General features: G+C 44.6%; 1 protein-coding gene across 3 annotated transcripts in view; it reads right to left on the bottom strand.

Annotated features, from left to right (window-relative positions):
- ACTN1 (actinin alpha 1) overlaps nucleotides 1-24963 on the bottom strand; it is a 92196-nt gene that overhangs the window by 32848 nt on the left and 34385 nt on the right. For all 3 annotated transcript variants that reach the window (XM_075502946.1, XM_075502944.1, XM_075502945.1), the window contains exons 2-6: nucleotides 14893-15007; nucleotides 9524-9643; nucleotides 1757-1843; nucleotides 1082-1169; nucleotides 60-138 (exon numbers count right to left, since the gene is read on the bottom strand). In XM_075502946.1, coding sequence (XP_075359061.1) covers nucleotides 60-138; nucleotides 1082-1169; nucleotides 1757-1843; nucleotides 9524-9643; nucleotides 14893-15007 — 489 coding nt within the window. The remainder of the gene's footprint in view (nucleotides 1-59; nucleotides 139-1081; nucleotides 1170-1756; nucleotides 1844-9523; nucleotides 9644-14892; nucleotides 15008-24963) is intronic.

Here is a 24963-nt window from a genome sequence, read left to right as displayed (position 1 = left end):
TCTCCCTCTCTAATTCCAAGGAGCCAAGCATCTGGTCTGACAAACAAATTGAATTGTACCTTTCGTAGCTTCCCGTAGTCAATGAGCTCTGGACGGTGTCTATGAATTAAAGCGCAGAAACCGAGGCCGTCTTTCCAACTACGAGAGAGACAAAAGAGAGCACAATGAACAGTGCTCAGCAATGGAGAGACACAGTGATGGGCATGAGCATGAGGGAAGGCACCAAGACACCAGGATGACTAATTCTGGTTCAGTTACTAGCTAACGGTGCTTCTGTAAGTGCTGGGAAGGAGGCACATCTTGTACTTGCATGGGACTGCAATAAAGATTCCTTTCAACCCCTACGAAAATCCACTGTGATTAGGACTTGCCCTTTGCATTGCCACCTCCTTTTTGCCAGTTCTCTGTGCATGTCCTGTGGAACACACAAGGACAGGTGTAAAGCTCAGGATTGAAAAAAGGTGTAGATACAAACCCTAAAGGAGGAACAAGTGCATGCCTTAGGGAAAAGGCAGATGCTCATAGCTAGCTCCACTATAGTACCAGCTAGCGTGGATGGCACTTAAGCTCTCAAAAAAGTGCTTTACATTTATATGGTTCATACAGCTCTCAAAAATGTGCTTGAAAAAGCAGTATTATGCAGAATCTTCACTGGAACATCTGCCAGTTTGGAAATATTAAGAGCAGAGCAAGAAAACCCCTCATCCCTTCCCAACTCTGCCATACTACAAAGTTTCTGGTGCAGCCCTTATTTCATGGCTCCTAAAGTGTTCTGAGTTTTCACAGAGCAAAAGCTGTCTTGCTTAGCCCGTGGCACATATGCTGCTCTCAGAGGACTTAATGCTATGAAGAACTTTACAAAAGCAGCAATTGTAACCAGAATGAGGAATTGGGATGTACGTACTTGGATCCTCTTATAACCTCTGCCTTTAATTTCCTAGGCATCTCTCTGGACTACACTGTTACTGTGTAATGTGCATTTGCATTGCCTTGGGAGGCCTGCCAGGAACATCGTTGAATATACCAAGAGACATTTGAAAATAACACAGATTGTAAAGCTAAGTTCTTGCCTGTAACTCACCTGATATGGAAGTTCTGGATGTTTACATTTTTGTAGGGGGCTGTCTTCCTCTGACACCATAACAAAAGTCCTTCTTTAGCAGATGTCTCTAGAGAAAGAAAGCAAGCACACCAATTAACTAATTTGGTTAGAAAGCAGAAGTCTCTGGAGCATATGCTAGAAAAACATGACCAACTCCTCTTTGGTAGAGACAGCACTGAATTGTGCTTTATTTAAATTAACTTGTCAGAAAATTCCTTGTTTGGAAGAGTCTTTTGGGATAATTTTGTTACTATTATTTTCTTAATGAGGTTCTGTAATAAGGAGATAGCTTTTCGGGATTAGAGAGGAGAGTTTTGTAGGACTTGTAAGAGACAGGTCCATTTTTAGTGCTAGTCCCTGAATCAGCCTGCAAGAAATGCAATAGATTCCAACACCAAAGTTGGTTTTCAGGCTTAGCCATCCTTCTGAGCTGCTCTTAAAATCTCTTACAAGAAGATGTGAAAAACTCTTCTCAGTATACCTGAACCTGGCCAGAAATGTCAGTGAGATGACAGGGCAGCTTGGGAAGGGCTGCTCCCTAGAATCTTCCAGTGACTTACCTAAGAGCACACTCTGGGCCTTTTAAGTGGCAAAACCATTTAGTTACCCCAGTTGTTCATTGTTGAACAGTGGCTGGAAAGAACTAAGATTTACCTTCAACTGAGATATCCTGAATGGCAAAACGAAGGATGATGGTCCAGATCATTCCAAGAGTCATTTTAACATTGCCATCCACGATTTCTAGGGACAAAAAAAAGGAGAAAGAGAAGGAATGGAAGGCATGAAGTTGCAAGTGCAAATCCTATTAAAACAGGAGCATTGGGGAGCATTCCCTTTTGCAGATGGGAGAACTGGAATTCCAGCTGAAAACTGATCTTCCCACCTCCCCAGATGCTCTGTGGGTACAGCACAGTCTTGCCCAGTAGTACCCAATAATCAGACTGGTTCTCTTGCAGTATAATACTGAGTGTAAAACAGACACCGATGATCCAAAAGACCAGGAATAACAACCAATTTAGAGCAGTGTAATTCCCCACGGGGCCTAAAAACACCTTGTTCAGGTTTAACTCCTATCACTTAGAAGCCATATAAGCCAAACTGGGAAAAAGAAAAGCCTTCCTCCCTTACTCTGATATGTCTACCCCAAGTCACCTATATAACTGCCCCAGCGTAATTGTACCAGAAGAACCAGTGAGACTTCCCAGTCCAGATGAGCTCTGACAGCTGGCTTTGTCGTGTGAACAAGATACAACCAAGAAAACCAAGAAACATCAACATTTTAATTTCAAACAAGCCTAAATGCTTGTTGTTTCAAACAAGCCTAAATACACCAGACTGCCTATATAGGACTTCTTTCAGTCATCTAATTGCCAAAAGACATCTTGCTTGAAGAGGAAGCAAAGACTCATGCTGACCAGCCTGAGCAGACCATAACATAAACTAAGATGTTAAGCAGATTGTGCTTTATTGCTCATTGAACTCTGCAATATAAATCAGCAAGGGGTCAACAACTCAGAGGGTTTAGAAAGCCACTGCTTGCATGTGTGAGGTATGATCTGTTTAGGATGGGGGATCAAGGTTCTGGGGCGGGGGGAGGCACTGGGGGAATAGTGGCCCAGAAAGGGGCTTCCACCATGTATAGATTAACACCAAACAGTCCAAATGGTGAGCATCTGGGTCTCAAGTGCTGATCCTCAGCATCTACAAAAATTCCACACAGACTATATATACACATTATAAAATTTACAGCCTTCACTTTTTTAGATAGTGAAACTAGCCAAGCTGCTTTCTCCTACTCATTCTCTGGCAGGTTCCTGCATGGCAGAAGGATCTTTCACAAACAACTGACAAGTTACAAGAGTATTTTCAGTAAGAAAAGGGTTAGAATTAACCTACTGTTTGGAGGTAGAATAATTCAAGTCCTAACAAGGCTGCCAGAAACCATTTTTGTACTACTGTAGACACCTCTGTGTCACTGCTTCCATAAAGCTGCCCAGCAGTAACACATCATGCTCTGGGGCAAGTAGAAATTTGCAGTGTAGGTAACTGCCACCTGTCTGGATCCTGTCACAAAAGTAACAATATTTGAAATTTTCCTTTTAAGCCATTAAAAAAAGTTTTTCCTCTTATGAAAAATTTTCAAAATGTGAACCTCAGTGTATTCAAAACCAACAGACAAGTAGCATGCACCCCAAACACATTGTTTCAGAAACCGTGTCCGTCTGGTCCAAAGCCCTGAAAGCTTGTGATTTAGCGATACGTGGTGCAACTTCCAGTGTTAATTAGAAGGATAATCTCCGATGTGCCTTGACATACATCTGCATTAGGGATTTACAGATTTAAAAGATAGAAAATAAGACACACCACCTTGTTCTACTGCAGTACACCGCTGTGTCCACTCCTTCCTGCACTTAAGAGTACACACAGATATCTTGGTGGGGCATAAGTTTGCCCAGAATTAAATAGCCAACAACTTTTCACTGCAGTACAAAAGAACTACAATTATTGTTGCTGGCATGAAAAAGCCTATGTTTGCCTGTTGACAGTTTTCTCACAAATGAATTTTTTACAGATATTTTGGGGTCAGGGGGTTGTCCGCTAGGCTGGTGTAAGGAAGTGTCATGTGATGGCAAGTATATCCAGTTCTGCACTTTTTGCATTCTCCACCCCTCCAATAAGGCACCGCAATCAACTTAAAGGAAAATCCTTACTATTGTTACAAATACCTGAGACACTACAGCTAAAATATGAAAGAAACCATCCGTGTCTTCAGATTGTTTTGTTCATGTGACAGATCTTTGTGGGGATTTCAAAAAAGCAAAAAACCCCAATGCTTGTAAAAACCACAGCAGTTGGCAGGAGGACCCTAGGGTATATTTAAGATCTGAAACTAAATGGAGCTTTTTATTTTAATGGACTAGATTAAAATCTGATGGCAATACTTTAATGGTGAAAATGCTTTATGAACACTAATAAATCAATCAGTGAGCTGAAACAGGTAATTAATATTACTGTTCCATGGATTTTAATTGGAAATAAAGGTCAAGATACTTACATAAAACCAGATGGCGTTAAGTTGCTAATGTGGCATTAGAACTCAGCACTATGCTCTGGTCACATTCTCAAATTCCAGTTTTATAAAGTTAGCTGGTGGAGTTAAGGTGGAAAGAATCTCTTTTCCCCCAGCCCTCTTCATTGCATTACTCATTTAAAAAGGAAGATGTGTACTCCCTGTTCCCATGTCTGATTCTTCCTTAGCAGTGCACCAAAGCAAAGGTGCTCTGGAAGAAGCCCAGAATATTTCCACCACTTCATCTCTACACATCATTTTACTTTTTCTTGACACAGAGAAAACCCACCACCTACCAAGCAGATACTGATGTCAGTGAGATTAGTGAGTGATCTATCCCGGGACACAGATTTAACCAACCATACCATCCCCAGTCCTTTTCTTTTTTTTTTTTATTTTATTTTAAATAGCATTAACAAAACTGTTATTATTTGTTAGAAGCGGGCAAGCATTTTTCATTTCTAGAGCTAAAAAACTTCTCCTGGCAACCTGGTTACAAAGTCAGCCAGCCTGATTAGAAAGGCCATATGCTCTTTGGCCCTCACTCACTCGGTTTTCTACCCCTACATTCCTCAATGCCAACCTTCTTTTCCTTTAAGATCCCTTCAGCACCCTTCAGCTGCTGCCAATCTCTTTCTAATACAGTGGAATATGGCCAAGAAACAAAAGTGAAAAACATGGTTGCAAAACAGGTTTGCATGAAGCCTTCTGCTTCCTGGTGATGAAGAGAAAGAAACTCCACAGGAATTGTTAAAAAGTTGAACGTAACACTACAAAGCTAGAACAATCTAGTGCTTAATTAAAGATACCGTGTTTGTTCCCTGCTTATACAGTAAGGAGTAAGCGGAGTAAGGCTCAGTAATCTGAGAGCAGTTCATATATTAAAAGGATAATAATAAGACAGTATCTTCTGCCTGACTGTGCTTTCCAAGTGCTCTTCCTTGGCAGGACCTCTGCAAGCGTTGTCTGCACTTCCTCCACCACCAGCAGCTGTTCTCTGAACAGCAGCAGCAAGTACATGTTATTAATGTGATTTACATTCAACCTGGGGGTGGATCAGTTGCTGGCTAAAGCTGATGAGGCATCTGCATCCACTGGAAAGAAATTTTTTGCACCAGTGAATATGCTTCCACCAAGCTCCCATTATTGTACCAAATACCACGAACAAAATATGCAAAAACTGCAGTACTCTTACCCATTTGTTCAACAGACAATTAAGGGCCTGACAAATATTCAGTCCTTAGGAGCAAGACTGGCTGGCTACAAAGATGTGGCTTTTAAAATGCCACCACCTTTTTTTAAATGCACGAACTCAATTTGAAAAATTCAAAAATGATTAAGCTTACTTTTCTACCCTGGCCTGGGTAGTTAAAAGCAGAATCAATGCTACAGAAACTGTTATCCCCGCTAGCTACTTCTGAGTTGCCCACGAGAGCACAGCCTCTGGTTACCCCATAGAGAGAGGGAGTTGCAGGGGATGAACAACTGGCAGGGTAGCGTTATGATCTGGGAATTGGAGACATAGAGCAACAACGGTGACATAGAATAAAGGCTGCTCTGCATTTTGTTTATCCTAACAAAAGCCAAATAAAGCAGGACGAGCATCCGTGCCCCTGTCTTCAGAAAGCATGTTGCTAATGGTGGTCCAGCCAGATTTAGGACAGATGGCTGGCATTGATGATGGGGGTGTACATCTCAGCTCCCTAATTGTAAGTGGGCAAGAGATAGGGACAAATATACTGCTATGTTTCACTCACTGACATGGAGAGACCTTATTTTCCCCCTCTTTCCACTGTCAAATGTATGCTTGCTCTGCCTGCTGCTTCAGTAGGTGTTTTGCTCAGATGGGACTTCTGCAATTGTTGAAATCTCTAAGCTTTATTTCTCCTTTCGCTTGCGCAGGTGAGACTAAGGATCAGTTCATCCAAAGTTATCTTTATGCTGAACTGAGCCACATCTACCTAAGAAAGTAGCAGCTTCCTATGCAGATTAGAGGTGCAATTAAAATAGTCTTAAGGTCACATACTTGACCTATTCAATCTGTTAAATCCCAGGAGCACTTGACACCAGTATGGAATCTACTACAGCAAAAGAAGGCTCCTGAGGTGTCAGATGACAGTGACATTTAAAAGCAGATGAAAAACCATTTGGAAGCTGCATCAGGCCAGAGCCTTCCTTGATCCAGATTTACACAGATCTACTGTATGCCACAACTGCTTTGATCCTATGGACTCTGGCTAAACAAAGATGTTTAGAATCACCTTGAATTGTTACAGTCAAAGATGGTTGTAAACAGCAGCTCTTAACCCTCATTGCTTATTCTGTTTGCTTAGTTCACCCTCCATTTAACATGGACATGGAATATGTCCTGCACTCATGGTGTGTGTAGGAAGTCCTCTTTCACTGGTTCTCACTCACTGGGACATGGCTGCAGAGCTTCGCTTGTAAACAGCAGAGAGGGATCTTTATTTGATGAAATGAGATAAATGCCATGAAAACATTTTTGCTGGCTTTAACTCTGATTAAACACAAGGTTTCACAAGGCTTAAGCCAACCTGAGAGTCTCCTTGGGATTCTTTCTGGAGCTTATTTTTTAACCACAAAAAAAAAAAAAAATTAAAGCCAGGACATTGATGGCCAATGCCATTTGTGTAATGTATACAGAGAACTACAGCTGGGCTGCAGACCCTTCACACAGGACCCTGCTGCCCAGCAGATACGCAGAGATGGAGCAAGCCACCTGCAGGTGAGGAGTGTGCTGCCCTAGCCAGTACCACCGCACTGCTGCTTTCCCCGGGAGGAAAGCCACCTGGAAAACTTCCTAGATCAGTCCAACCTGACTGAGGCATTTACAGCTCATTTTCTTGGTGCAGTGGTATGACTGCCTCATTGGCTTTTATCTTCTACTTTGCTGCTGCATGATGTCGTCTTAAAGTCTGAAAGCAAGCCCTTAAAATTCATGCTCCAGGAAGGTTTATAATCCCTTCCATGGATAGAGTTACTGCTGTGCTGTTCAAAGTAAAAGTCCATTTTTATAGCTGATGTGTAATTTACTGTACACCAAGCATCTGGATGGACTGGGCAGAAGCCCCTGCAGCAAGTTACATTTCCTGGTGACAACCAGAGTGGCCTGGGCTTGGTCTGGGTGTACGGGCAGGCGCTGGGGTGGGGGAGCCCATGCTGTGATCACACTTCCATGACCTGAGCTGGCATCACAGCATTGGCCCAAACGCTCTGTATAAAAATCAAAGCTACCTTTGGTCTAAACTTTAGTGCCATGCTACCGTTGGTAGTATAAAGAAACCCATATGGGTTCAACATGTAGCTGCATGGGCATCAGGACAAAGGAGAGCCAGAACGTTTGGCAGGGGAGATCAGGATCACTGTTCAGACTGATATAAATCATGGCTGCTGTCACAAAATGGCACCTCACAGCCTCTTTCTGAACAGGGTAACTTCTGTGAATCCATACTGAATAACTGGGCCCTGAAGATCTTTGGTCACAGACCGTTCTACTTGCCAATGATTTCTAAGTGCTGTGAGGGTACAGTCACAGCTGATTCAGGAGCAGAGATCAAAAAAGAAAAATCCAGTGGAAGGAGAGGAAAACGCAAACTAGTGCCAGGGAGAGCAGAACCAGAAAAAAAAAAAAGGGAATAGAGCAGGAAGGTTTTACACATGCTCTAGACTCCCAGAAGGATCCAAATATCTGTCTGAGATCCAAATGACAGCAGGAGCTGTCGTAAGGCAGAAGACCTCTTACTCCAGGTCAAAATTCCAGTTTGAAAAGGGTCCCATATAGATATGGACTACTGTATCAGGCACTGGATGATCATCAGTCTTTTTTGGAAGGACCCAAAATGACCTTAGATATGCATTTGTGCTAAAGACTAAACAGTACTCAGGGCCAGCAACACCCTCAGGTTGCTCCTGTGGGAAAAGCTGAGAAAACTGAAGAAAAGTTTTGCATGCAAAATATCAATATCATTGAGCCATTCATCTCTTGTATTTTGCTCTTAAATACCAAACTCAATAAAGAAGTGTCTGCAATGTCCCTGGGCACTAGTTTTAAATTGTTCCAAAGTCTCCATAAAGGTAAAGCAGTACGTTGAGGTAAAGGTCTCGTTGCGGTAAAGGTCTCAGTGAGGCAAACATAAGCACCTGCAGTGGCTGAGGTATTCTGCCTGATCTGACACAGAACAAGTGGACCATAGGATGGGCACATGTCTTGGAGATGTCCCCAAGAGCATGCCTGAAAGGCCAAAATTGGGGACAGCATGCTGACACTGCTCTGACCTCCTGGGTTAAGAACAGGCAGGGCTCAGCCCTGCAGCCCCATGACTCTCCCGGAGGAGGAATGCTCATCCAGAACCGTATCACGGGCTCATTTCCTGGCTCTGTCATGAGTTTCCCTGGAGAAACCACATATCTCCATCTGTAAGATGGAGATAACAAACTTGTCTCATTTGCTGTGGTCACTGTAAAGACAAACCTAGAAATACCACAGAAGCAGAGCGTCTCCACAGCAACAGTGACAACATGAGTCCATAGGCAGGACACACACACAGGTCCAGAGCAGAGGAAAACAAGTGTCATGAAAACACAATCCGGATAAGATGACAAGTTGTTAGGGTTTATAAAAGACCAGACTATGTTACTAACCTGCAAGCCCTTCTAGGTCTTGGGTGACATATCTGCAAAACACCCACCATCTTTGCTGAAAAAAAAAAAAAAATCCCACACAACTCCCTGCTGTCTGCATGATCCGCAAGTTCATCTTGAGGGCATCCCTGGTGCTGCCCACAATGGTCTCTACACAACAATACACAGGCTTCCAGCCAGAGCACCCAGCCTGCTGGGATGCACAAGAAGCCTGGAAGCCCTGAAAATTTGAGCCTCTGGGGTCCTTGACCTGTGCTGGGGACTGCACTTGGCTTTGACCCACGGGATGTCCTACAGCAATAGGGGATCCTTCCCAGCAGCTCTTCCACAAGCTAAATACAAGTAACTGCTGTTTTTCAATTGAGACTGTTCTTCATTCGAGAAAGAAACATCCCAATTAATTTGTTTCTGCCACTGCTCAATGTTTTCCTTAACTCATGAGAACCAGGAGAAAAGCAGGAGGACCTGACCAATAAGCCCAAGTGGGAATCAGGTTTGGCAGCTTGGTGTGAAGGTAGGATTTAAATCCAGAGTGAAGGCCTAATATAACCCTTTTTTTTTCCTCCATGGCTTATTCTACAAGGACATGGTAGGACTAGGGAGGCACAAAGGGAAACGACATGCAGCCGTGAGAGAAAGGCAACGGCTAAGCACAGCTTGGGGCCAGACAAATCAGGTTGTTTCTTTACCTTCTGCTCCAATAGATACTAGTTTGACTCCTTTGCTGGCAATGAAATCCAAGGCCTTGTTCACGTTGGATATTTTGTGCACTCGCATTTTGCCTCTTTCAGGCTTAGCCAAACGTTCACCTAATAAGAAAAGAGGGGGAAAAAAAAAGCATTAGAAAACACTTCTGAACCCTTTCTTCCCTGGTGCGTGTTTCCCCATGCTGGTGGCTCCCGCTGCTCAGCCAGGCAGAGGGTAGACCTCCCTGCACCCTTTCTCGACAGTGAATGTAGGACAGCCACACTCACTGTTAAGTACCCCCAGAAAGAATCAGACAGAAAAGCATATTTTTTTTGCATCTCAGATAATTTAATAACAGAGGAACTGTCGGCATTGAGTCCTTTCCATAGCAGGTTTGTATCAGAGCTGAAAAGGTCCTTCAAAACCACACTGAGCTAGGCAGTGGAACTAACCTCTGTACCATTAATTGCAGGTAACGATGCCTGGAAATAGCACAAACTTCCCTCCCCCACGAAGACAGGTGAGGAGCTCCCCTCCAGCATTTACAACACCCAATCTACAAAGCGAATCTCTCCTTCTTGGAAATCCCTGCAGTCAAATATAAGGGTAATCTTGTATCTTGCCTTTTCTTTTCCCCAGCCAGGATACAGACCTTGCACCTCTCTAGTCTCTGCACTGAATGGCCACAACTGCCTGTATCAGGTAATAAAATCACTTCTTTGGCAAGTGGCCTTATAACTGTAAGGACTGTCATCTCAACTCCTTTCCATGACATGTCTGACATATTTCTAACTCTATGCAATGGTCTTTATACAGTGGTATGCATTTTAGATGTTTATAATGAGGCAGAGAGAGGGAAGCAGCGTAGCTCTGAGGTGAGGGCAGGTAAATCTCTGACAGAAATGAGACTTGGGGCAAACGCCAGCTCCTGACAGGAACAAAGCTGGAAGATTTGGAAAAGCACTTTCTTGACCTTATTTATTTGAAAGAGTTGCATTAAGTGCAGTCATGCCCTTCTTGATAGGCTGCCTGTAACTATGCTCACAGTTTACTTTTACTAACACTAACCCAAAACACAGAGTAAGCAAAATTAAAGCTTGGACAGAAAAGTGGAATTTTCAAAGGAACCTCTGCTAGAAATATAATTAGACAGGACATCAGGAACCACCTGTATGTGACACACAACACCAAAAAATTAGCAGAACAGCCACTTTCAGATCACAAGCTCCAGAATACAAAAAAGATCTAAACAAAATGCAAGCAGGTTTTGCACTTTGGAAAAAAAGTTATGAGATAATTAAAAAGAGATCAAATGGGCAAGTCTAGGCAAGTAATTACTCACCTGACCTATTCAGTTCCAAGTCTCCTGCTATATCTTGAACCTGAATATTTAAGTCAATGTGAGCTGACTCAAAACCTTTATTTGAGGCTTATGGGTGAGAAAGAAAAGTACTTTTTAAAAACTCTTTTTCATACTAAAACTGGATGGCTTGTTTCCTGACAAAGGAGTGAGGAAAAGCTAAAAGGGAGAAAAATAGATTATCTCCACAGCCATGTCCTACAAAGAAGAAAAGTCTGGAAATGAAAATCCTTTCAGTGACTACTGTAGGCTGGTGTCATTAGCTCTCAAGCTTAAGGATAAAACCAGATTCATTTTCAAAATGAAACACTGATGTCTGACAATTTAAGTAAAAAGATGTATTTATGGTACTACTCCCATCGTAGGATTAAAAAAGTCTCTTTTGCTTTAATGGAGCCTCAAGTACACGTCATGGTACGTTGCCTTCTTTTTCCATTTGGATAATGCTAGTCATTCTAAATAAAAGTAGAAGCATTTTTTGTGACAGTTCCACAATGACATTTTTACATGTAGTTTCACAATAGACTTAAGCAGACTTATACTGCCAAATGTCAGCAAATGGGTTGAGCCAGCTAAAAAATAACCATTTTCTTCAGCTGATGTGACTATAAACTAGCCTTGCAAAAAGAAAAATAAAGACAAGAGATTAGGTTTCTGTTGGAACAGCAAGCCGATCCAATTCACCTTGTGGCCGCATGATGTGCGTTGCCAACACAAGGGAGAGCATCTGAACTGCTCTCCTTGGGGCTGGGGAGAGCATAATTGTCCCCTCTGACAGTAATGCAATCCTCAAGCAGTTGATGGTGATTGCAAAACTGCAGTCTTCCTCTCTCAAATACCACACTAGGATATTTGGTTTAGAATAATTTTTTCTGGGAACTTAAAAAGTCCCAAAACCCAATGGCTTCAGACTTGGATTTTATTACAAATTCAGATTTCCAGAGAAAAACTTCATCTGGTTCCATGCCGTACATTATTAATGATGTAGACTGTTAAAAGGGAAGCCTGCTAGAAATATGTTCTACTTTCAGCTATTTGCATCATTGCTTTATTTCTCAGTACTTCTCCCAGCTGAGACAATGAAAACGGTCTACTCACTTCCATTCTCTGATTCTCATGTACTAGCCCAAGGCTGTACTTTAAAAGCCAAACAATGCAAGGAAGTGTTGGCATAGAAGTTGTTTACAGCAAATTTGTTTAGGAAAAAATTCAATTAGTCATTCCTTCTGTTTGGAGGGGAAAAAAAAGCCTTATAACTTTATTTTAAAAGTACTAAACATGAGCTTAGCCTTTTTCACTCTTGTAGTATTATTTTTAAAATGGCTTTGTCAGGGGAAGGAAACACGTGGTAAAAAATGAAAGTGTATCTTTTGGGGCAATTTCTAGGGGGGGCCCAACTGTTCCTTCCCACCACAGAGGCCAATGGGAAAGGACTCGCAATGAGAAAGTCCCAGGACTGTCCACGGAGCTTCCCCCACTGCACAGTGGCTGGGGGACTGAGGGGCTCTGGCTGGGCTGGAAAGGCATCCATCAGCAGCACAGCTCACCACCAGAAGGTAGAAGGCTGAGAAACTGAGGTGCTCTCCTCTTGCAGAGCATCACTGCTTCCCATGCTTTGGGAAGTCGCGTCGGATGGGAGGACTGCTTCCTACCTGTCCTAGCTGCCCGGCAGCAACGTGTCCCCAAGGACACACAGGAGGGTCTGCCCTGAAACAGGTCTCCCACAGCCCCAGTGGTGCGGTCCCTCTCCCACCCTAGGGTCTCCAGCAGCTTCCCTGATGCAGCTTCCATTCCCAGCGTGGCAGCAGCCACCACTGCAGCAGGGGCAGAGGGAGATAGCACTCCCGCGCTCCCACACACCCCAGCCGGGCGGCTGGGCGGAGGAGGTGCTCAGCTCCGCACGGCTCTCAGCCAGCCCAGCCCAGTGCTCTCACGGCTGAAGGCTCTTATGGCCATCACCCTCTGGGTTAGAGGAAAAGATCAGCCTGTCACAGAGCAACCCTGCCCACGCCAAATTCCCGTCAGCAGCTCTGCAGTCCCCCAAAATACGGGAAGAAGAAGGTGTGGAGTGAGCCAAGAGCTGAAAGGAAAGGCCAGAAGCTGGAACTGGAGGGCTAGGAGCCATCCGGAGACTCACCCTTTTGGCAGGCGATCAGTGGGAACCGTGACAGGAACATACAGGCAAGCCCTTGCCAACCAGCAGGAGACTCCTTACCCCCATGTGGCTCCTGGGCTGGGCTGCTGCTTCCCCAGCTATGGGCCAAAGGGGCTACTAGGGGGGCCAGCAGCTGGAAGGAGGCTCCGTAAGAGCAGCGGGGCTCACAACTGGAAAGGGAGCTGCCAATGATGGAAATGAAATGGGAAAAAAACCAACTGTACTAAATTTCTCCTCTATTGCCACTGTACCGAGGAGAACTGCACTTCTAGCTTCTGCTGCCTCTAAGGAAAGGATGCTCAGTACTTAGTGTGTGAAGGATCATGGCCTCTGGTGGGATGCAGCCTACTGCTGCTCCCCATGCCTTTGCTGGCTGGTCATCCAGCAGCAGGCTGCGGGCACAGAGCCGCTTTGCAGCAGATGGGGAAATGCCATGCCCACACCACCAGTGTGCTTGGAAGCTGTTAGCTTCTTCCCAAACTGAGGAAGGTCCGACAGGCCCTGCTGGTGGGCTCCCAAAGGGAGAACAGGAGAGGAAGAACGGGAGATGAGGCAAGAAAATTAAGCAGTGTGAGATATGAGACCCTCTGCTTTAGCACTGAGCCTCATCCGCCCTCCCCTGTTCATGCTTCTCTCCCCTGTCTTCCAGTTCAGCAATTAGAAACTAAGCCCCAGCTTCCAGGCTGCAGCCTCTCCTCTGCAAGGGAACATAAATACAGAAAAACTAATAGGACTCTGCTACCTCGCTTCTTACAGGCACTGCAGAAGCAATGTACTTGCTGCAAAGCTCTGGTAATATTTTGAACTCTGATCCCTCCAAACCACCAGCATGGGCAAAAACCCTGAAGTTTTATCCTATATTCATAAATTCTGAAAAACGCATATACTGATAGCATCTTTGCAGGAGCTGGGGAAGGGGAAGGAAAAAGGACAGAGGAAAGGCAGTCTGAGTGCTTCTATCATGGCAATTTTATTGGAAAATGTACCAAGAAGGTCAGGCGTACAAGTCACTGGGTTGCTATTACTGGCTATCAAAAGCCATCAAAAGAAAAGTCTGTGACTGTACAACCCCAGTTTCATACATCCAGTCTTATCCCCCCTCGATGCTTCCCACAATACTTGACTACGGTATTTATTTCATCAGCATATCAATAGGAATTACTGCTTATATGAAATAATCCCTGGGAGATATCTGTCAAGTAGTGGGACATTTGTGATAGGGAGTGAAAACAAATCTGACCTAACATGTTCATGCCACTGTTTTTATTTCAGACTGGGTTTTCTGGGATTTTGCTTTTCTTTGGGATTTTTTTTCCCCTGAAGGCTTGAGCACTGAGCTCAGATTGAAACTAGAATGGAAAAACTTCAGTCATAGCTGAAACTGAACGACACAGAAGATTTACTGGTTTGACTCCTCTCTTCCAATAACTTCTATCCTATTCCCACTGTCATGTGGCTTTGGTATGATTTGCCAGTGCAGCATTCCCACACTCTTCCCAGAGCTGCTTTGTCAGCCCTGCCAAGCAGTAAGAGCCGTTGCCTGAGCCTTCACAGGAGGCTGTGCATTCCTGACAGGCAGAGGAAAGCAGAGAGGCAGGAGCAGGAATGCAATGGGAAGCCTGCACAGGCCATGAGGCTTGGAGTACATTCCAAAAGCACATTAATGGTCACTGCTGGAGACAAGATATTCGTTAGGGAGAAATTTGTTCTGAATCAGAAAGCAGCTGTTCTTATATTCCAGCAAAATCTGCATCATTACAGCCCTTGCTGTCCCTATTCTGCAAGAAAGGGGGAGAACAGATTTCAGAACGGAGATGCTCAGAACACTTGAGAGCACCACACAGAACCTCTCTCACCTGAAATGACTTCCAGAAGTAACATGAGTTTAAGACCATCCCTGAAATCTTCCTCTATGTTCTCAATCTGTGTCCCAGCCTTGCGGAGGTGAGAATTACACCATGCTGTAAATGTCTAAAACACAGGAAAGACAGACAGAAAGAAAAAAAAAAGCGCAGTCAGTAATCTTCCCAGAAGCCAAACAACAGTTCAGAACCAAAGCAGTGCTGCTAGGTACCATGACACAGATTCAAATGCTGGTTAGGTTATCATCTTTCCACCCGTTGTCCTTGTGGAGCACAAGCATTAGTACCTAAATATTCAAAGAAGTTGCAGGGTGTTCCCATGACAGAGGGAGTCTGACAGAGACAGTCACTTCACAGCTCCAGCATGTCTGATTTTCTGGAGAGGCCCCTGCATTTTGTGTTTGGTTTAGAATACCTTGAAACGGATTTTAAGGCATGCTAGGTGCTCAGAGTGCTAGGGACTCCAGCGACACTAGATGACACCTCTTAACATAATATGAAGGAGAACAGACAACAGTATTCCATATCTTCTCATCTCTAGACAGGTGCTTGAGCAAAAAAAGGACCATTCTTCTACAGCCAACTGCCTCTGGTCTACTCCATCCCCAGCAAACACTGCAGCCCTTAGACAGACATGGAGGGACAGCGTGCCGAGCTCCTCAGCCACATAAACCACATCCCAGTAGTGTCTGTCCTGCTGCCTCCGTTCTCACTGACTTTCTGCTAAGCAGACCTCCCTCCCCTGCGTGACTGTCCCACCTTCCCTCCCTCCTCACGTGGAGGAGTAAATGCTTTCTGAATAATGATGCTGTCACCTGTCTCAGCAGAAGCGCAGGTCCTAGAAAGGATAAAAGTAAGCATTACTTAGCAACACTACTGTCTAGCACAGTCCCAAACTCCCACTGTTTGAGAGCCTCTGGCAGAAGGATCATTGCAGCCACCTCAATGATAGAAATCACAGCCACTCTGTAATTAGTGATACTATGCACCACCACTGGAGTAATAATATGAGTTTGAAGTACAGGAAGGACTGAGGTCCAAACTACAACACAGCCAGCGGCATTCAGGCTAAACAAAACTCTTTTTGGAATGCCTTCTGACCTCAAGTGGTCAGGATAAGAGGATCTCTCATATGAGAGAAATGAATTTCACCACAACTGATGACAAGACACATTTTCTGTGGTTGCAATCTGTCAGCCCATGTTCTGAACAATGGGCATGTGGGGCACTGACGGGGAAGAGACCGTCTCATCCCAGAGATGTAATAGTAGGGATTATCTCAAAAGAGCACCATGTGAACAGGTCTGAAAGAGAAAAGTAAGTGCTAACATTTGACGGCAAAACACGAGAAGCAAATATAAAACACCTCAGAGTGGCATGGTCTTAAATCAATGAATCGAAGAGCCCAACCTGGAGATGCAGCTGCTCCCACTTGTTTGACACAAAATAATGTTTTAAGAGTAAATGGTAGCAACTAGTTCTTTTAAGGCGGACAAGTTTGTCCAAGTGCTAATGAATGCATTTCACAGTGTTTGAATAGGACACCAAGTAAACCCTTCCTTTGTACAAACTGACAACCCCTCAATCACTCTTTAAATAGAAGGGTAAGGTTACTCAAAAAATGAGTGGCTCCAAAAGCTCAGTGCTACCACAAGGAAAGGAGGTCTTTCTTCCCTCCCCCTCCCAGATATGCTCCCAGAGCCAATTCAACTCACTGACCCAGCAAAGAACTATTTACTTTCTTTGGTAAGGCTAGTCTTCTGCTCAGTCAGTGCATGGAGGCAGTTCAGCAGAGTCCAACAAGCCTCTGCAAGAGAAAATTGGGCATATGTGGGCCAAGCAGGAGGGTGGAGTGGACCACAGCAGTCATGCCATCTTAGGCTGCTGGGGAACCGCAGCAGAAAAGACTCAACTGATACTGAAGCATGGCATGCCAAAAATTTAGAAATGCTTCACCACTACTTACACCATGCACAGGATTTCAAAAGAAAGATTACCCCAGATGGCAAAGAGCACCAGGGCTTGTTCTTATTTGTCTGGAAGCTGGGCTTCCTTGACTAACCTGCTCGCATTCATGCTTACACGACTACAAATAGCGTAGCAGAATCTTTCCTTGGAAAAAGCCTCGCTCAACAGCTGCTGAGCTTCCCACTGCTGTGTTCTGGCCTTGCTCTGCACCAGGGCTGTGGGATGGAGCAGGATAACAGCACAGCTGTAAATACTTTCATGGCAATGGCCCTTTGGACAGATGCATGTATTGTGAAAGCCTGGGATCTCTTTTTTCAAGATGGCCTGGTTTCCTTCCAGATTTGGAAGCTTTAAAAAAAAAAAAGTCATTAAGCACCTTTTATTGCTTTTTATTGTTATTCCCCCGAGAAATAAAAGTGGGTTGTTTTTGTTTTTCCAAATAAGAGCGATTATATTTGAAAATGGGCCCTGTATCCTGAAATACATCTTTTTGGCACTGCTTTCTTCATTCCACTGCCTGCATTGTGTTATGTGAGAAGAGGTTCATTTATTTGGCTCCCTTTTGCAGCCAGGCTCCTTCACGCCTCCAGAGGGGCAAATGAGAGCAGAGATGCTTTCAAATGCTAAAACATCATCACATATCAAAGTATGAGAGCACATTATGTCAGGAAGGTTGTGGATGCCCATGAACCTCCTTCTCATATTTGGAAAACAAAGCAAGACACCTAGTCTTGCTTTGACTCGTGACTTGTCTTGCTTTGACGCAGGTGACTGGCCCTGCATCACATTACAAAATCCATGTTGAACTGAGGAGGAAGCCTGAGATATAACTCACAGGCCATCAGACTGCGCTTTTATTTCTTGTATGACTTCTTGGAAAACAAAACTGAAATAGCTTTAATCAGCCCAAAGCAGATCAGAAAATTCTGCTTTAAATCATGGATAATCCCAGTATAGCTGAACTGGGCGTCTCTTGGCACATTTTGAGGATGGAAGAGGGTGACCGGGTCTACATTTCTAAGAAACACAGATGAAATTAAAAGCAAACCATAAATCTTCTAAACTTTGCATTATTATAAAACCTGGCCGGATAACCAGATCAGTGAGAGTATTTTTATTGCTGCAAGAGTCACCCGAGGCTTGGTGGAAAAGTCCCAGAGCCAGCACTCCAACTTCTCTGCTGGAGCCATCTCCACCACATCACAGCCTCAGACATGCTGAAGCAACACAACTCTGCAAAACGTTGCCATTAGCCATCAGTGGCAGAGCTGATGCCTCAGCTCCTCAAGGACACGGACCATGAAGGGTTAATAGAGCACACGCAGTTCCCACTAGACAACTCCCAGCTGTGCAGACATTTTCTCAAGGCACCCTTCAGGTCCTACATGAACTCCAATAAGCATAATACCATAAGGAGCACAACAGCATATGGGAACAGCAACAACCAGCAGCCCAGTGTGGATGCATTAGGCCATTTTACAAGAAAGCAGGATTATGAATGCTTTTAATAATTGCAATGGGATTTACAAACTATATGCTTCACAAACCAACACAGAGCAACATCCATCAAAATATAATAATCAGAAAACAGCTTTATGTTGCATTTGCTGCATATACTGCACAGGAGTAAAATTATCTTCTTACTTCAAAGTAGTAAATTAGGAGATTTGACAGACAGATAGGAGAAGGCTGGAGATATGTGGCAGAAAAGTCAGGGGGAGCAAGAGAAGAAGGGAGAGCTGAAATTTTTGCTGTCCGCTGGGTCCTGCAGTCCTGGCAGTCTTGTTTGGAGCCATTTTTACTGACTTGGCTTCATGCATCTGCACAGGATCCTTTTTGTTATTCTAGGAAACCTACTGAAACCACCCACTCGCCCCATCCACCTTCTGGGCAACGCAGCCGCTCCTCCCCACGCCCTGAGTCACAGCTAGCAGTGGCAATCGGCTCAAGGCGGCCGGTAAGCTCTGCTGTGCTGCCTGTCACCAGCAAACAAGCTTTCAAAAGCGGAAAGGGCTGCTGAGATCAGCCAGCCATCTTTCTGGCACAGGCCCAGCCCTGGGAGCAGCCAGACAAAAAAACCCCAAACAAAACAAAACCAAAAAACCAGCTGTGTTTGCTGGGGTGAGGTGAGGTGCACCCCAGTTTGGAGGGCAGAAATGCACTACCAGGTGGGAAGCACAGTCTCCTCAGTTGTGAGCTCAAACCACTGCTCTGAGGCAGCAGATGTGCTTTCTTGCTGCCTGCAGACACAGAAGCCTGGAGATTCTTCTCCTGCTTACCTCTAACTCCCTGTCCTAAAGATGAGGAAACAAATACTCTGTTAATCGTGAGGCTTACGGAAATTTCACAGAGCTGGAAAACTACTTACTGTTAAATAATAGCACAAAAACATACCATCAACTAGATTTTCTTCATACAAATCTCACACTATAAATTTTCTATGGTAACTGCACAAGAGGTGCAAACAGAGCACCTCTGTGTGTTTCTTGGCCCTTGGATCTTTCCATACATTGTACTCTTAATTTCGTTTTTGGACACGACAGATAGCCAGGACCCCCCTGCAGGTCTGCCTCTTGTTCAGTGTTCACAATGGAGGATGCTCGATGAAGGAGCACATGTGCGTTTGCATGTACATGCATGCATTTCTCATCATTGCCCTCTGCACCTCCCGCTCCCATCTAGCTATGATTTGTAGCTTCCTTTTTGTAAGCCCCCAGCTTCATCAGCAAGATCCCTGACACTGAGATCAACTCCTACTATTTGTGTGCTGGGTGCTGTACAAACAATAGGGCCTTCATATTCTACCACAATATAACCTGTCAGATAATAAAAAGAATAACAAATGTTACTAAAGGCAAGCAAATATGATTAACTGTTCTGCTGCCTCAGCATATGAGGCAGGTTTACTGCTGGGTAACCTCTATAAGCTTACCTGCATACCTATTTTAACAGGCACGCACACCCTTTTTCTGACATGACATGAAAAGCCCCTGCTTCTTCAGAGTTCACTGTATTAGCCCTTGCCCAGGTATGAGTTAACTAAGAACAACAGCCAGGTGATTGCCAGAGGTCCTGCAGCCAAAGCTCTAATGAGATCCTACCTTCAGCTAGCTACTTCCAGGTATCTCCCAGTCTTGCCAACTGCAAACCCACCTTTGGTTCTCCCTGCATTACACGTGCATGCACACACACACTCTCTGGTACTCTTTGCACTTCCCAAACTTTTGCTTTTGTTCCTGAAAGCCAATAACCTTTCCTCTTCACACTATCCTTTCCAAATTCAGTACCTTTCAGGTACCAAAGTGGCCCAGGCAACATTCCTGAAACCTGGGGAAGCAGGACAGTAAGTCAACATTTTTAAGTTTAAAGAATGCTTCTGCCTGGAAAGCAGCAGTGCCGTGACACTGCTGAGAGCAGATCTAGAGAGCTCTTTGCTGCAAGAAAAGTCATAAGGCACTTCAGCCACTGAGCAATTTTAGCAATGTAAATGTCGAAGCAACCACAACCACATAAATGACAGATATTAAAAAAAATAAATGGGCAGTTTTATCTCTTTGTGGCTGCGACAGTGACATTCCAGCTTTATCTGACCTTTCCAGATGCTCTTTACTTCTCTCCTTGCTAAATCACTCTTCCATGTAGCCGTGCTTTCCATGGGTGAGTGTAAACTTTCTGACACAGCCAAGAGACTGCCATATTTGTGTAACAGCCTCGGAGAAGCTGTAACTGAGCCAGAGCAGTGCTGCTTGCCTCCTTTCTGACAGGAGAAAGGTCTGGCTTAAGAAACCAGAGAAAGAATTCACTGGAGCACTGCCTCTCCAGAACACCACCACCATGCTCAAAGGGAGGCAGTGTTCATGGCCACCAAGGCACCCCCCTTCCTTGTGTTTATGCTGGGGCATGAATTTTAAGCAAGTATTTCAACACAGCTCTGCTGTTGAGATGTGTCCACAAAGGTTTGGCTCCTGTTAAGGAGGGGATGGAGCTGCTAGCACACAAATCTCAGCCTAGTAGCACAGTTTCATGCTGTCTGCACGTGTGCTCTGCAAAGTGAGGTCTTGAACAGGCTGAAAGCTATGGGTGTTAGCCCAGGCTTTCTTCTAGTGTTGTAGGGGAAATGACAGGAAGACTCCCTTTCCAGTCACCAGAAAAGAAAGCAGGATATTCAAACAATACATCATGCACAGCTGGAAAACAAAATCAATTTACCCAGCTGCAAGTGCTGCTCTTCTGCTAGTCGTGTGTTCAGAGGAGTGCACCTGGGCTTCTGACTGCACAGCCAAGGCTGCATTCCCTGCCTGGCCTAAAAGCAAACTCTCCATGGCGCCTGCTTACTACAACACCATACATTACAGGACTGCTGAGACACACCTCCTAATTCTTGCAACAAATTCTACAGCTGATTCCATGCTGCAAGGAATTTTATTTAAATGAAATTATCTGGAACAATGACTGAGGCACTCAGCTAGTAACAACTAATCGTTTATTAAGAGCAGGCAGAAAACTGCTGCACGCACAGGTTTTTTAAGCAATAGAGTTACTAATAAAGCAGTTCCAGCTGCCCCAAAATGGGATCCTTTCCATCTTGGTAGTCTGGGAGCTGAATATACTGTATCAAGTAAGGAGGATGCTAACCCACAGTCACCACAAAGCTCGCGCTCTCTTGCTTCTTGAACAGACAGACTAGGCCATCATTAGCGTATTAATCAGAAGGTTTTGGACTGAAAGGCTGGGCAAGCCATGAAACAAATCTCAACCATCCAGTCCAAGTTTCCCTGCACTCAGCACTAATTCATTACCAGCATTAACCCCCAGGGTCTGATGTGATTTTCCCCTTCCTGGTGCTATTGCTCTCCAACAGTTTCTGTGGCACCCCTCCTCTGAATCCTCCTTTCACACCTTAAAGCACTTGGAAGAATTGCTGGGGTCTCGTGGGTGGCTGCTTGTCACTCTCCCCACACTCAACACAGACTCAAAAGACAGGCTTGGTTGCAGCTTCTTTTCCTACCCAAGGCTGTGGTATAAGCTGACAAGGAGGTGCTCAGTTAATTAGGGAGTAATTACAAAGTAATCCTGGATCCTGTCAACACCTTGGCACAAGAAAGGCCAGGGCTGGACAAGACAGATCACACCAACAGCCCTAGCGAATAAAACTGGGTGTTGAAAGGGCCCTTCATGAAGTACAACTGTGATCAGATAAGCCAAAACACAGTCTCTTGGCCCACTGAATAGTTTCTGTGCCCACAGGCTGCAAGTGACAGAAGCTTTATACACATATATATTAGTGGTTTTCAGCTGCAATGGAGAAAGTGCAGTCCTACAGCCCTCACCTCTGTATACTACACTTTTTGGGTTTACTCCTTGGTGTAATTGGATGTCTGCTAGGATGCCCCAAAATACTCAAATGGCTGTCCTCTTCCCACAGAGGAGCTCTAGGGGTTGGAGATCCTCTACACAAACCTCATTGCAAGCCCAGGGAGCCACCCAAAGTGCCTTTTGTTTGAACTGGAATTAAGAGATCAGCCACCATTTGCCATACCCTCCAATTTCATCTTCTAACCTGAAATATCTCCACTGCACGTTGCTTTGCATTTGAAGCCACCTAACAATTTTGAAAAGAAGAAAGGCATTTGATAAACCCTTTCAGCATTTACTCTCTGAGCCCATTCTCCAGGACACAGGGGTGGTTCAAAGAGCTTGGTTTGTGTTGAAGAGTTACACTATCAACAGCCGACCTCTGAAGAATTACAGGTGTGATGGTCAATGAGACCAATGCTGCACAATGAAGAGCTTTGCTTTCCAGTTGGCCAATTGGAGTTGGCCAATTCTCTTAGAAAGGCCAAAGGAATTAAATGGATATTCAGAAGGAATCATTACAGACACTCGCAGTGCCATTTCACCATCTCCACAAAAGGAGTTTAGTACCATTGGCATCAGTGGTAATGTCCTGTTCTGGTTTAATTGTAGCCACTGAGTTCCAAGTGTGGCTGAAAGACAAAATAGAGCCCATGATGCTTCTGAAGTACTACGTCCTGAAAATGGGAGGTATCACTACATTGTACTGTGTTACAAGCACCCACCTAAAGAACCATTTGGTGGCTGCGTAAAGTTACTGAAGATGAAAAGGAAAACTGTAAGTTTACTTGCATTTCCCAACTCCAGGGCATAGCCCCTGCAACTTGGAAAAACAGAGCTCAGTCACTGCTTCTTAGCCACTTCCCAAAACCTGTCTCTGCAGCTCAGGATGAGAACAACACTACAGCAGTAAGAGCCCAAGCCCCAGACCTAACTGTAACTGCATAAGCCAGGCTAGATCCCACTGGGAATATGAAGTTCACCACCAAAGCCTCTCCTTGTCCAGAGGACCTAGGCACCATTGCGTAGGGCAAAAAACCCCCTCCTGACAATCAATTAATCCTTTTGGACGATGGCAATGAATCAGCACATCACTTGCAAGAAGCCCAAGTAAATTCAGTGTAGGAGTTTTCATTTTTGCTCAGTGGAATACAGTTCTCACCGTCTTGCACAATTTTTAATTCTCCTCTCCTGGAAGACAGGACAAAAAAAAAGCCGGAGTCCCTTCCACACTGCTTTTCCACTGGCATGGTATTAACTGCTTTGGAGTCAGAACAATCTCTTTTATTAGCTAACAACAGGCTAAAGTAGCGAGGGCAGAAATCTCAATCCAGCGCACTTCCCGTCCAACACAGGGTAAATATTTGTTCTTCTCTACATTTGTGCCTCTGGAGCCTTTGACTCCATTTCTGCTACAGAGCTGCACCATTTCAGGAAGAATCTGCTTCTGGCATTTGAAAGCTACTAACCATTAAATCAATGAGTCGGCTGGCATTTCAGATCAGTAAAGTACAAGCTCTCTTTATCCCAGAGTTACCAGGGAGCACTAATAGCTAGGAACTTACAAGAAGTCTTCAGACATGCAAAAACCATGCAAAAAAACTGTATAAGGAGATCAACCAGCTAGAAGTATGGTCTTTTAGAGTTTATTGTGAAGGTCAGACTAGCAAGGTTCTTCCTTATGCTCTTCTCTCTCCTGTGAAATCAGCTCATAAATGTCAACTTGCTTCAAGCTCTCCCGTAACAAAAATTAAACAGAGCTTGTCTCTGCACTTTATATGCTGAGCTTCCAAAATGCTTTATAGCATTTAAAGATATACTGGAGGAAATCATTTTACTGAGCACTAGGATGCAACTATTCATAGACTGAAAAGTGGCAACAAACCACTGAAAGCCACTGTTCAATTCAGGGAGGCTGAACTCCAACTGTCCAGCGCAGGATTGGGCCAGGACACCAGGATGAAAACCTTCACAAGCAGCCTTATATCCCTGATGGCAGGCCTGCACTTTACATCTCATCGCCCAAAGTCTCTCAGAGGGTTCATCCAGGCCCAGTACTGATTTCATGGTGAGATGTCACCCACTCAGTCCCAGGAAAAGGCTGGGGGGCAGATGGCAAACACCTCACACTAACACAAATCGGGATGTGTGGATCCGCTCTAGCCCTGGCTTGTCTGAGAGCACAGGAGAAGGGTATGGGATTTCTTTCAACTAGAAGCAGAGCAGGGAAGCACTCTTCCCTCAGTGGATTCACATTGCTCCATAGGCAGATGTAAATGCAACTGCTGAGCTCAAGATTTGTCTTGTGCTTCTGCTCTTATGGGGTAGGACAGGGGGGCTATCAGTTTATACTAAGTCCACAAAGCCAGCAGTGCAGGAGCTGACCTGGCTGAAAGCCCTTCTGCAGTGTAGGTTCAGAGACATTTGGGACTACCCAGAGCCCTCGTGTCCTTCTCGCATGCTGCTGCCCTAACGGGCTGCTTCCTCCAGCTTTCCTGGGAGGATTCCCAGGTGGTGCTTTTTCTGTGGCTCTTCTTTGGCTGTTTACTTTGCTGATGAAGGGGAAGGGAGAAGAGGAAGTTACAGCTTCATTTATCCAGGCCTTCTATATACAGAGCTAAGTAAACAGGTTGAATAATTGAAACAACGTATTTGCCTACAGCTCTGTATGGATGCTACAAAATTAGCACAAAGCGTTGCTCTGGGCTTTTCAGGCTGCAGAACTTTAGTGACTCTGCAGCT

This window comes from Mycteria americana, chromosome 5 (genome assembly GCF_035582795.1).
Source record: "Mycteria americana isolate JAX WOST 10 ecotype Jacksonville Zoo and Gardens chromosome 5, USCA_MyAme_1.0, whole genome shotgun sequence".
Taxonomy (NCBI): domain Eukaryota; kingdom Metazoa; phylum Chordata; class Aves; order Ciconiiformes; family Ciconiidae; genus Mycteria; species Mycteria americana.
The sequence above is the reverse complement of the archived record's forward strand: the minus strand, read 5'-3'. Positions and strand labels throughout refer to the sequence as shown.